We start from the raw sequence: 12473 nt of genomic DNA on the forward strand, positions 1-12473 counted from the left end.
CACTTATTTGCACTTGTACTGTATCTATGAGCCGTTGCAACTCAAGGCTCCACCAGTGCAACGCTATGGGTAAGTGGGGATGAAAACGCATTTAACCACGGTGCAGGAAATAGCGTCAATGGCAGAAAGACTTTGATTTAATCGCAAGGTCGAACTATCTTCTGCTATTCAAATGGAGCCGAGGCCTTTCACAAGACTGTTTTCTGTTTGATCAAAGCATGAGATGCTGAGGCGCTGCTGGTGCCCATAGCAGTTACTCCAAAAATTGCCTTGTGCCGCAGGGAGATTACTATGGCAACCATCACGAGTCATATGCCCGTGTGTGTGTGTGTGTGTGTGTGTATATACGAGCGTCTCATCACTCTGAAGTTCACAGAAAGATGAACGAGTGTCATCTTTCCCCCCTTTACTACTGCTGCTGGATATGTGTTTGTCACTCATCCGTCTTTTTCTGGTTTCTGGGTTGGCTCTATTTATAGTGTATTTAAAAAAACAAAAAACAAAAAACAAAGGCACAATGTAGTGTTAAAAAAAAAAAAAAAAAGGAAGCATGGTGGCCTCTCGCTGAGGGCTCTACTAACTGTGTCAGTAATAGGAGGGAAACGGTGGAGGGAGAGCTATGAACAGCTATACCGGTCTCTGTGGTGGCCTAAAAAGAAAAACTGGAACAATTTGAGTCACAGTTTTCAAAAAGGCTGGAGGAACAGGTTGTACCGGAGATCAGGCTGTTCCACGCTCACTTTCAGCTTTTTTCTCAGATTTCAAAAAGAAACACACTGCTGCTGCTGCTGCTGCCATGCAAATCCTGGACGCCCTGATCTCTTTTGAATTCAGGTTTGATCACGTTGTTCCCCCCATCTCCAACTCCTGGCCTCCTTCTTCCAGATCAATATTGCATCACTTTCAATTAAAGACTGCAGCTATAAATATTCACAGGCTTGTTACGAGTCGAGTTTATCAATCTGCATAATTAATTTCAAAAGAAAACGATAGGGGAGAAGAAGACGCCACCCCTTTTCCATCCTTTCATGCAATAATCCAATCTTTTAGTGAGTGAGACAAGCAGACAGACGGGTGGACAGACAGCTCATCTTGATGGATCGTGGCATTAGAAGAGTCCAAACCAGAGGCTGCGGCGTCCACCTCGAGACCACAGACTGTGAGATCGAAGCAGATGCATTTTGGGTAGCTCTGGGATATTAGTCTTCCCCTTGTGATAGAAATACCAATAAATATCCTTCGCAGAGACGAGCTCGGAGACACAAACCGCACAGTTAATCTTTGTGCAAGAAAAGGCAGCCGTGGAGAGTAAATAACACTGTGAGTGCTCAGATAGTAAATTTCTATGAAGGGGGAGGGGGGAGGAGGGGAGTGAGCTCACCCACAATAAACCTCCCGCAGTTAAAGATTACTTAAAGCTTTCATTCACACCTGATCTATTTAGTGCACTTTGAATGAACTCTGGTGCATTTGTCCCGTTTGCTACGGTTCATTGAGTTTAATGGGGACATTGTCATTTCGACAGAGTCATATCATATGCATGGATTCAAGAGCTAAATATAATGTAATTTGGCTGCAATCTGAGCAGTAAAAACAAAAGAGCAAACAAAAAGATGAAAATTGACACAGCACAACCAGAGATATCATCGCCTTAGTGCCAAATTTATTGTTTTCTAACCGATACAACAGAAAATATACACGGTAGAGCGTTTTTAAGGTTTAATCCGTAAGAAGAGTGTTTCCGTCTCCTCGCAGCTTCTCTCTGGAGCTCTAGTAACAACAGATCGCTGTCAGCCAATCAGAAGAGAGGAGGCTCCGGGCCTCTCTTCTGATTGGCTGGCTCTTTTCAGAGTGATCCAATAAAAAATAGAGCAGATTTCAGAATAAAACACCCAGGGAAACCAAATCCTGCAAGTGTTGGATGGTTTTGTCCAGGTGGTGGTGGTAGGTGGGGTTTAGGGTGACTGCTCTGTTGTGACATCACAAAGTGACAGGAAGTCCTGACGGCTGTTTTTAAAGGCTCAGTTTCTGAATACAGGCTGTGTGCATTTCTCTGTGGACTGAAGCTTTGATACTTTCACAGTATTAATATAGAACCTAGAGCTGCTTTATAATCACACTACACATGGACATCTACCTTTATACTGTATGGAGCTTTAACACAAACATCTACCTTTATACTGTATGGAGCTTTAACACAAACATCTACCTTTATACTGTATGGAGCTTTAATACAAACATCTACCTTTATACTGTATGGAGCTTTAATACAAACATCTACCTTTATAATTACGGAGCTTTTTATACAAACTTAGCGCTTTCGGTTTTGGTGTTCAATTCAATACAATACATTCTTTTGAGACAGAATAAAATTAACTCCACTATTATCTTTAAATCTTGGATGAAAGTCTAGGTTTGTACTTTGCAGATGAAACACTCCCCCATCACCATCAGCAGAAGCTTTGTTTCCTCGTTACCAATTCGGCTGATAAAAGCAAACACACTTTGGCTGCTCTACACTTAAAAAAGCCCAAGTAGAGTGACTAGACTGTGGGTGCCATGTGCAAGGGCACCTTAATGGTGGCTGCAATGAAAGGAGAGAACATTAGTCATCTAATTTCTTCTCATCTAATTTCCCCGCCCGCAGAGGCACACGTCTTGTTTATTCTAGTCACACTTGTCTGACAAAGTGATGTATTTTCGAGGCCAAAGAAATTCACTTTACTGTGTTGACCTAGAACAAAGTGACAGGGTGGTGCATCGCCAGTTTACAGAGTCCTAATTAGCTAAATATCTTATCATCACACACCTAACAGTTTTGAGCCCCATATAACGAGACTTGGTTGGAGCCACCGCTGTGAGACACGCGCAGATACACAACGCTGCAGGATTTGACAAAGTGAATTTATCTGTCTTTTGATCAGCAGCCTGCAAATAATTCAGCAGAATATATGCATATAATAACCAGCTACTTCAATATCTGTCATCTTGAAAACATGACAGACAAGGATATTCACTGCGAGCAATTGGAAAAACTGCTCTGCTGTGCGTATGACAGACTCAGGCTTCTCGGCTTTGTTGTATAGAGACAGTGTTTCTTCAAAAACTCATTGTAAATCAAGTTGAAGCTGTTTTTACTATTTCACTGACAGGTTTAACCTGGTTTATCCTCACATTTACACTTAAAATGCTGTGTTTAAAGGACAATGTGTGAGGATATTAGTTGAAAACATTGAAAAATTAGACAGATTGCCAATCAAACACAAATATATAACACTTTATAAAGGGGGCGTGGTGCTGCAGTAATGTTTACAGCTATATGCTAATGTCAGCATGGTAAAATGTGACAACACATGCACCATGACTATCTGAGTGCTATTAGTATTCCAGATATTTCAAAGTACTGGGCAAATTAAAGTTCTGACCGGAGGAAACTTCTTAGGATCACAAAGTTATGGCAATGGGTCCTGAGGTAGACATGAATATCTGTGTGATAAAGGTCAAGAAGAGCTCGTTGTATTTTTGTGGTACTCCAGGGGGAAAGTCAGATTATCACCTGAATCAGGAAGTCTGGAGATCATAAACCAAATGTACCAAATTTTGTTCCAACTTTAACTCGCTGATACTGATACTAGCCCCATGTCACCATTTGTATCAAATTTGATGCATGAAAATACATGAGTTTTTGAGACCTCTACATCCTCACTGTGATTTTTTTCCCCCCTAAAAAACCTAATATATACAATTAGATACATGCAATGACCAGATAATCCACCAGGGTGCAGTTATTTATGCACCAGCAGGCCTTCACATGGGACATCCAATATGGCCGCTGTCAGTCAGTGACCCAAATGTGTTTTCTCGTGGATATTTTTGCCAATTTTGAAAAAGTTAAAGCAGAAGTAAGCGACCCGGTCGTTTTGGCTAACTTCCTGTCAGCAGATGGAGTTAGCAGTCCCCGCCCTCGTCCCTACGTCACCACATTCACGCGCATCCCTTGGCTGCTCACACAGAGAGGACCGCCCCTTTATGCCGTTCTCTCTCCTCATTGGATAAAGGTTGTAGGATACAAGGAAAGTTTTCTCCTCGGCTTACAGCAGAGCAGAGGGACTGACAGACCCGTGTTTCAGACCAAACACTCTATATAAGTGATTGCTGTCGGAACTATTTAAGACTTATATTAACACAAACATTCCGCTTACTTCTGCTTTAAGGTAAGAAAAACATAAAAATTGTTACTGAAACTTCAATAGGAATAGTTACTGCATTGATGCAAAGTAAAACTACTTAATATTTCATAACTTATTTTATAGTAGAACTGTGTTGAAAATGTGTGCATCAAAATAGATACAGCAGGTATGTAAGGTAATTATCTTTGCAAATCTGATATGCAATTTAAAAAATATATATATATATATTTTTTTTTTTTTACATTTTTTGTCAGAAGTTCCAATAAAGGGTCCAATTTCAAAAAAAATAATTTTCTGACAATTATTTCATGGTTCAGGCTTTACAGGGCTAGAGGAAACATCATCCTCTGAGGACCATGAATGTTTGCACAAGCCTTCATGGAAATCCAAGATGGTGATTTTCAGAATCCATGCAGTTTTGTCAGCTTTGCAGAACTGAGCTGTTCTCATTCTGCTTGAGCATCAGCCTCTCGTCAGTCGTTTGTACTCTGTTGAAAAAACAAACGAGCCACCGCTTCCCTGCCGCTGTGAACCAGTTCAAACATTTCTATTCTGTCCTCAGATTAGAGTTTTTCTCTATCACAACACTGATTTACTAAGCTGAGCTGCTCCTTGGTCCTCCGGTGCCTTTCAAACACGCTCAGCTTAGACCCCAAAGTGCCGAGCGGGTTGTAAAATGTCTGACTGTTGTGTCCTAAAGGCAAGCGTCACTTAGAGATGGAAAAGGTAGCGGGGTTGTCGACCTCTGAGAGCAACAACAAACTGTAGTGGTTAGTCTGTGATGCTGGGGTCTGTTGGAAACGGAGCAAGAAGAACGGGTGGTGGTAAAACATTCCTTCTCCTTCAGTAAGTTGCTGACAGATTGACTACCTGAAGAGTTAAAGCTGCCATGCTGGACCGTTTCAGTCATGGAGGTAAAAGCAGCAGCAGCAGCGATGGAGAGCTTCCCCCTCAGGGATGGATGAAATGTCACAGCTGTACACTTGTTTCAAGTTCGGCTTTATGATTTGAGATCTGACGCTATTTTCCTTCCATGCGGCGCGGCGTACGAGGTAGGCAGCAGCTTAAAGGTCAGAGAGCTACACCGAGGTGGCGGCGACTGGGGAAAGTGAACAACCACGACTCAGTGTGAAGGCTGCACCATCCAGGGAGGATAAAACTTAGCTTGTAAATAAAAGAAGAAGGAGTTTCTATTTTTTTCTTGCCTGAATGGAAAAATATGTGCATTGACAGTCAGTCGGCCTTCAGTCGAGGCTTTTACACAGCATACCTGCACAGATGCGGTGGTGTTTTACTGTAAGAGATAACGTGCACTCAGCAAACTCTCCCCGGATAAATAAAACAAGAGAAAAAAAGAGAAAACAGAGTCACTTAGCAGATGCAGCATGACTTCTGCATTGTCACCCATTCCCCACTCACACAGTGCCTCGCCGCATGTCTTTGTGCTGATGCGCCCTTTTGATAAAAGTGCTGAAAATAGCTGCAGACAGGATTAAAGCATCATATGAGAATAACCTGGATAAAATGTTATCTGTGACTACAGAGGAGGGAGAAAAAAGAAGGAGATTTGAAGTTTATGAAAAGGAGACAAGGCAGTTTTGGGACAAAGAAAGTCTACCTGACAGCGGGAACATGGCAGCCTAATTACAAATGAGAAAGTTCCTCTTGGAAGGGAGCGTTGTGAGATAAAAGGATACCACTCTAATCACATTTTCACATTCGGGGGAGAGTAAAACAATCTGAGTTGTGACAAAAGACAAAAAAAAATCTAAAAAATCTTTGAACCGTTTTCTGCAGGGAACTGTTACATCTCTTAGTGGGGTAAAGAGGAGTGGTTGGTCTGGTGTCGGGGGATGTAAATAGTAGCTAAAGGTTGAGGAACCCTTCCATTGACTTTCAGTCCGATGAAACTGCTGTGCACTCAGCAGCACCGAAAATGGTACAAGGTAATAAAGAAATATCAGGCAGAACAAATTACTGTAAACAGTCTGTGAGAGTGATGCCTGCACTCAGCTGTCTGTTTTGTGCAGCAGCAGAGGTATTACACTTAGCAGGGTGATGGCTCTCAGCTACAATAATGACCCCCCCACCAACTCCTCCTCCTCCATTTTCAAAATCAAGCTGCATGCAAGACGGCAGAATATTGGCCACCTGTGCAAAGATAAACAAAGGTGTTAGCAAATTCTAGCAAACCTGCGAGTGTTTGGAAAACAGACAAACACAGTTCCTGAGGCAGATTCTCACATTGATGTGTTACTATGACTGTAGCTCATGTTCATCTGGGCAGCACTGAATCAATGTTTAAAGGTAACAAAATCTGAATACTACCCATAAATAGGCTATATTTGTATAAGTGTATAATCGCTTTAAAATAAAATTGGTTTTCATAGCCTTATAATTGTTCTTTTATATAGCTACATATAGCAAGGGTCTTGCTTTAGAGTGTTGCCATCTTGCACCGCCATGTTTGTACGGCAGCTCAAACGGAAAACCTCTAAAAACCTGCGGGTAAGTTAATTAGAGATCATCTTTTCTCCTGGGATGACGACGGAGGTGGGCCGGCTGACAAGCTCTCCGGACGGGTGATGTCTCTGTGACGAGCCGTTGATCTGCTCCACAAGTGGAGCTTCACTTCTCCGAAAAGCATTGGAGCAAACAGCCGTCATTTGGATAAACCAACCTCACATTGGGGATCTAAACAGCTGCCGGTTGCCGCGAGATGCATTCTCAACTTGTCATACCCTCGGTTTGAAGTGTGCCTCTGAAAAATCTCAGTTTGAAGGGCCAGATAGCCCGACCACTTCCCCCTAACCCTCATCTGAACCAGAATTGGGACACCCCTACCACTTCACGTGAACGTGCAAAACGAAGGGTTAGGGCTAAGGGCTAGGGCTAAGAGAGGAAGTGGAATTCACCCTAGGTCTTCAAGGTGCATTCTTGGAGTTGTACTTGGAAGTTGGAATTTCCAAGCTCCGAGTTGGAATTTTAATCTTGAACAATCAATCTTGACTCTTGAAGTCGGATGAATCGCATAATAAGCTCCAACAAAAGAACTCAAGATGGCTGCCACTTGCGACAACAGTGCCGAACACTCTGCAATTCTACTGTTAATTGTATTTCTCTCATAATTGTTTCACGTTAGTACTGCTAACAATGGCTAACAGTGGCTACGGCTAATGGCCCAGTTGTTTCTATGTTTTTGTTGTAAGTTTATAAATTGTTTGCAGTGAAATCGTACCATTACAAGTATGAAATCATTATAGGGTTATTAGTTTGTTTTGTTAATCATCCGTTTTTCCCGTTTCCGTGTTTGTTTTTCAACCGAAAAAGCGCTCAACTCTGAAGTGTAAGAATGTTATTCCACACTCCGATTTCCTACCTACAGTACCACGCAAACTTTCCAATATTACGGGTGCCATAAACGGAGAATTGTTGTTTTTCTTGTACCTTATGCACGGAGCAACATTGCAGAAAGACAGAGTCAGTCTCCTGGAGCTCTTCAGGAAAGACTGACTGTCTTTTCAGGTTGACATACTGACAGGCTCTGTTAGAAAGAGATGTCACACAAAATCAGAACCCTGCTGCATTGTTTATGAGTGGGACAGAAAGAATATGATATAAACATCTAGGCCCTGAAAACAACTGCAGTTATAGTTAACTTGGATATTTTAGTATTTCACAGTTTACACGCAGCAGGTCTGTAAGTTTTGAAGCGCCTGTTGTTTTGTGGCCTCGAGCAGTTGCCAGATTTTTATACAATCCAGTTATAACCAGTGCTTACAAATGATTGAATTAAACTCATGAGAGTCACTTTTTTTCACATCAGCTTCCATTAAAATTGAATTGAGCCGGAGGCCAGAATAAAAGTTCTGAGACAATGAACGCTCCATCATCTCTGTCGGGGACAAAACTCCTACTGGACTCAGACTGTGCAGAGACAGCAACTCTGGGTCAATGTATATGATCAGTTACCAACATGTTTACTTCACCTTCAGCAGTGTGAGTATAGCCAGCCTCCTCTGTTGTGTTGTAGTTCATGTCCATGCTGTGATTTCTGGCTTCGTCCGTCGAGGTTAAACAAGCACAGTCATGGTGTTTCTGTCTACCAGAGCAGCTCTGCCTTCACAAAGGTTTGTTAAACCACAAAAAAAAAATATATATAAATAAATAAAGGGAGAAAGAACAATCTCTAAAACTCCAGTCTGCAGTCTGTTTTGCCTTTGGCCTTTCAGCCTCCCTCAACAGTGGAAGCTGTCCAAGTCCAAATCCAATGCATTTATAAAACTCTGGACAGCACAACAACAAGGGCTGCAACACAGGCGAGATCAAAACACACACAGTTTGACACATGACATCAGAGTTGTGTGTGTGTGTCTGTGTGTGTATGTGTGTGTGTGTGTGTGTGTGTGTGCATCCACTTACACCTCTCTGTCTTTATCTCCACAGATCAAGGCAAAGTGCTCAAAGTTCTTCACCACAGCGATGGCGTCTTCATCATATCCCAGTACTCCCTGTTCCACAACGAGGGTCCCGTCCTGAACATGGCCATTGACTCCCAGAAGGTGAGAGGAACAGTGTGTGTGTGTGTGTGTGTGTGTGTGTGTGTGTGTGTGTGTGTGTGTGTGTGTGTTAATGCTTTCACTATAAATATTACATCAGAGAATATACAGCTGAGCGCAATGCCGGGAAAGAAAAGGCTGCAGGCTGCCACCACCTCGATGTGTGAGGAAGAATAATTACACTGATTATAATAAGGGGAAGGAGGAAATGTAATTTATATGGTTTTAGCTTTAGTGTAGAGCAGTGGAGGTAACTGCTGGCCTCAGGGTCGTCCATTATTTTAAAGAGAGAGATAGATTTATTGGAAATTTTAATTATTTTGATGGCTTGATATTACCTATCATTATTAAGGGTGAGTGGCAGACACAAACAGCCGTACATCATTCAGGATGAAGTAGAACTTTTTTTCCTTCTCTTTTTTGGCAACAATGCTTTATTTCAAGCTATTCTGCGCTTTTATTCTGAAAAGTTTCGGAACTTCCAAAGATTCCTGTTATTGGCTGATCTCTACAGTAGTGCATATACATTAACACCATATATATAACATGTAACGATGGACTACAACCAAGTTATCAGTGTTAGAGTTACAGTATATCTATAGTAGCCTATAGTCAAATTCAAAATTTAAAAGAATCTGTTTTATATGGATGAATCAGACTTTTTAATGCCATCTTGAGATTATTGACCCAGCTCTTTGTAAAAGTTTGATATCCAATCTCTGTTAATTATCTCTTAAATAATCTTTTTATAATTCTTTTTTCCCTTTTTTTCTTAAATTATCACTATCAACTATCATTATGTTATTTTATTTCCTTAAATTATCAATTATGAATTGAATTGTCCACATTATAGACATTTCCTTTTCCTTTGGAAGCTGCAGTCAGAACTTATTCCAGTAACTCTGAGTCCAGAGGACAGACAATGTACTGCATCTTTTTTTCTTTTCTCCTCCTCCTTAGGGACACCTGTATGTTGGCACGGCGATGGAGGTCCAGCGACTGCCGCTGGCTGACTGCGGTCGCTATGGCGACACATGCAGGGAGTGCATTCTTGCCCGGGATCCATACTGCGGCTGGGACAGGGCCAGGAGGAAGTGCATCCCCATCCCGCCTGGATACAACGTCTCCTCTGGGTATGATGTCACTGCTGCAGAGCCATTGGCTGTTTGCACATGGGCTGACAGCAGAGGATGAGGAGGAAGGGGAGGGGGCTTATTAGCAATTTTCTTGAAAAAGTGAGCATCAGTGGTTGAGCTGAATCTTAAATTTGTAATTACAGAAATGAAATTTACTTTAACTTTGGAGAAGCTGCAGTTCAAAGAAATCGATGCACGTGGAGCTTTTGTTCGGCGTCGACTTGCTGATTTCTCAGGTGCTAATTCGCTGCTGGCTCTAATGGGTGTTGTGAATTTCCAATTTTAGGGAAAGAACATGAAAATCAATCACATGCTGTAATAAGCCTCTGACTCACTTCGCTCCATTTCTCCTGAACGTTTTTTGGTCTCTGCATGTTTTAATTCGCGCCGTCTCCCTAAGCTGCTTGTGAAACTACACTGAACGTTGCTAATTTGTCCTTTTCCATTATTTTCCAACAGGGCGCTCATTCAGAATCTGGACCATTCGAACTCCTCGGTTTGCGGGGAAGCTGCTGGTGAGTCCTTATCTCCTTTCCCACTCTCCCGGTCTCTCTGTGTATCTTAATTAAACCAAAACAGGAACCTTTCTGAGCAGCTAGAGTAAAAAGATGATTATCATATAATTGAGCAGAGCCCAACACCCCGCAGGGAGATATTTCTCCTCCACTTATGTTATAGCTCGCCTGGTTTCAAAGCTCAAAACCCAGTTATAACCTCGACTAATCATGACAATTACTCCCCTCTGAAGAGAAGGCTATCTCCCTAAGCGATCTGACTTTAACACTAGTATTTATTTCCAGGTGTGTCAGTGCGGTGCCACATGTCCAACTGTGGATCCACTAACAAGTTCTCGCTCTATTTCCCTTGAAAATAACGCTCAGAGGCGACGGAGAAGACGAAACGCGCTCCAGTCTTTTAATTGATATCTCGGAGCAATTACATAAAACACCAAGTTCCATTCAAAGCTTTAAACATCTTCCCTCCTCATTAGCTTTGGTCTTAAAGTTAATTAAAATCAATAAATATTGAAGGTTTTATGGTTTCACTGGAAGGTTTCTCCTCAGTTCTGCTGTGGACTGAGTCTTCTGTCTTCTTCTAATGATCTCACACTGACTCCGTGGTGTTCAGGGCTCAGGGTCCAGACCATCTGTCCCAGGATAGATAACTCTGTATGAATCTGCAGGATGAATGTGAGAGCAATCAGACGCCTCCATGGTGGGGCTGTGAGGAGCTAAAGATGTGTCTGAACATGTGAAGACTTCGTTATGAAAGTCTGAGAGCACTTTCCCATTCAAGTGGAAGTAAACAAGTTTGTTAGCAGGGGTTTACGCCTCTTTTGTTGTGATTCTTCGAAGGTGCTTGAGGTTAAAGTTGGGTTTATTTCACTAGTTTTATTTTTCTGTCATACTCATATTTTGGTAAGAACATACAGTATGTTAGAAAAAGACAAATGAAAACTGGCCTTTGTGAGTTGACAGGCCAATTGTTGTGTTTGATCTTCACAATTCATTCTGCACTTAATGTGGACATGATTATCCACATGTTTTTTTGTTGATGGGTTCAATTTAGTTTAGTTTAGTTTTTTTAGGAACCCCATTAGCTGCAGCATAGCAGCAGCAACAGCATAGCATCTTCCTGGGGTCCTCAGAACAAACTTTACATTGTGTCAATGCAATTATTAAACACATAACACAGTTAGCACGTAGCGATGCATATAAATAAGACATAAGACAACAATCAAACGAGTCAGCTCATAAGCAGTCATCTCTAGATGTTGTTTAACGAACCTTTTAAATTTCTATCTTCTAAGCTCACATAACAACAAGTTTTTCCTTTCATAAAGTCTCTCATAGTCCGATTAAAGTCTTAGGGGACCTCAAGACTAAAACTTGGCACAGGGGACAGATAATAACTCACACACTAAAAACTCCTGGGTTATTTATTTAACCCAATTTCTGGGTTACTTACTGTATGTTGGGTTAAAATTATGGGTTGTTTTTCAGAGCGTGACTTATTTTCTGGGTTATAGAGCTCATATTTTAACCCAATTCTTGGGTTGTTTGGGTTATATACAGTTCCTGGGTTATTTTTTTAAAGAGTAACCCATTTTCTGGGTCAGACACTAAAAACTCTTGGGTTATTTCTTTAACCCAATTTCTGGGTTGCTTGTGTTGGGTTAAAATTCTGGGTTATTTTTCAAAGAGTAACCCATTTTCTGGGTTATAAACACATTTATAATATAAACAATCACACGTCTTGTGTTTGCCTGCCTGGTTTTTTAACTTTCCCTGTATTCTTGGACATTGTTTTTTGTGTTTTCCCCCTAACTGGATTTGGCTGCCTTCCCTGCCTGCCTACCTGTGTATGACTTGGTTTGCAGTAAATGAGTTATCTTTGCTAACTGTTGGTTAATTCTTCTGCTCATGAATCCGAGGGTCATTCAAGAGTATTACAGGAGGACTTACCTCTAGAGTCTCCACTGATCAGTCCAGACCATGGAGACACAGAGCAGCACCAGTTCAAGCCGTTGCATTAAAATAACCCAACGTTGTTGGGTCAAGTGCTTAACCCAAAAGTTGGGTCAAAAA

At 41.6% G+C, this 12473-nt stretch overlaps 2 protein-coding genes across 2 annotated transcripts in view; both read left to right on the forward strand.

Moving 5' to 3' along the window:
• The window catches only part of lingo4b (leucine rich repeat and Ig domain containing 4b), a 363055-nt gene that overhangs the window by 61371 nt on the left and 289211 nt on the right, over positions 1-12473 (forward strand). The gene's annotated exons all lie outside the window — the stretch shown is intronic.
• The window catches only part of LOC146972631 (semaphorin-7A), a 51179-nt gene that overhangs the window by 34779 nt on the left and 3927 nt on the right, over positions 1-12473 (forward strand). The window contains exons 11-13 of the mRNA XM_085803040.1: positions 8637-8752; positions 9710-9882; positions 10345-10400. Of these exons, the coding sequence (XP_085659166.1) occupies positions 8637-8752; positions 9710-9882; positions 10345-10400 (345 nt within the window). The remainder of the gene's footprint in view (positions 1-8636; positions 8753-9709; positions 9883-10344; positions 10401-12473) is intronic.

This window comes from Trachurus japonicus, chromosome 16 (genome assembly GCF_045865225.1).
Source record: "Trachurus japonicus isolate A0001 chromosome 16, Traja_1.0".
In the NCBI taxonomy this organism is placed as follows: Eukaryota; Metazoa; Chordata; class Actinopteri; order Carangiformes; family Carangidae; genus Trachurus; species Trachurus japonicus.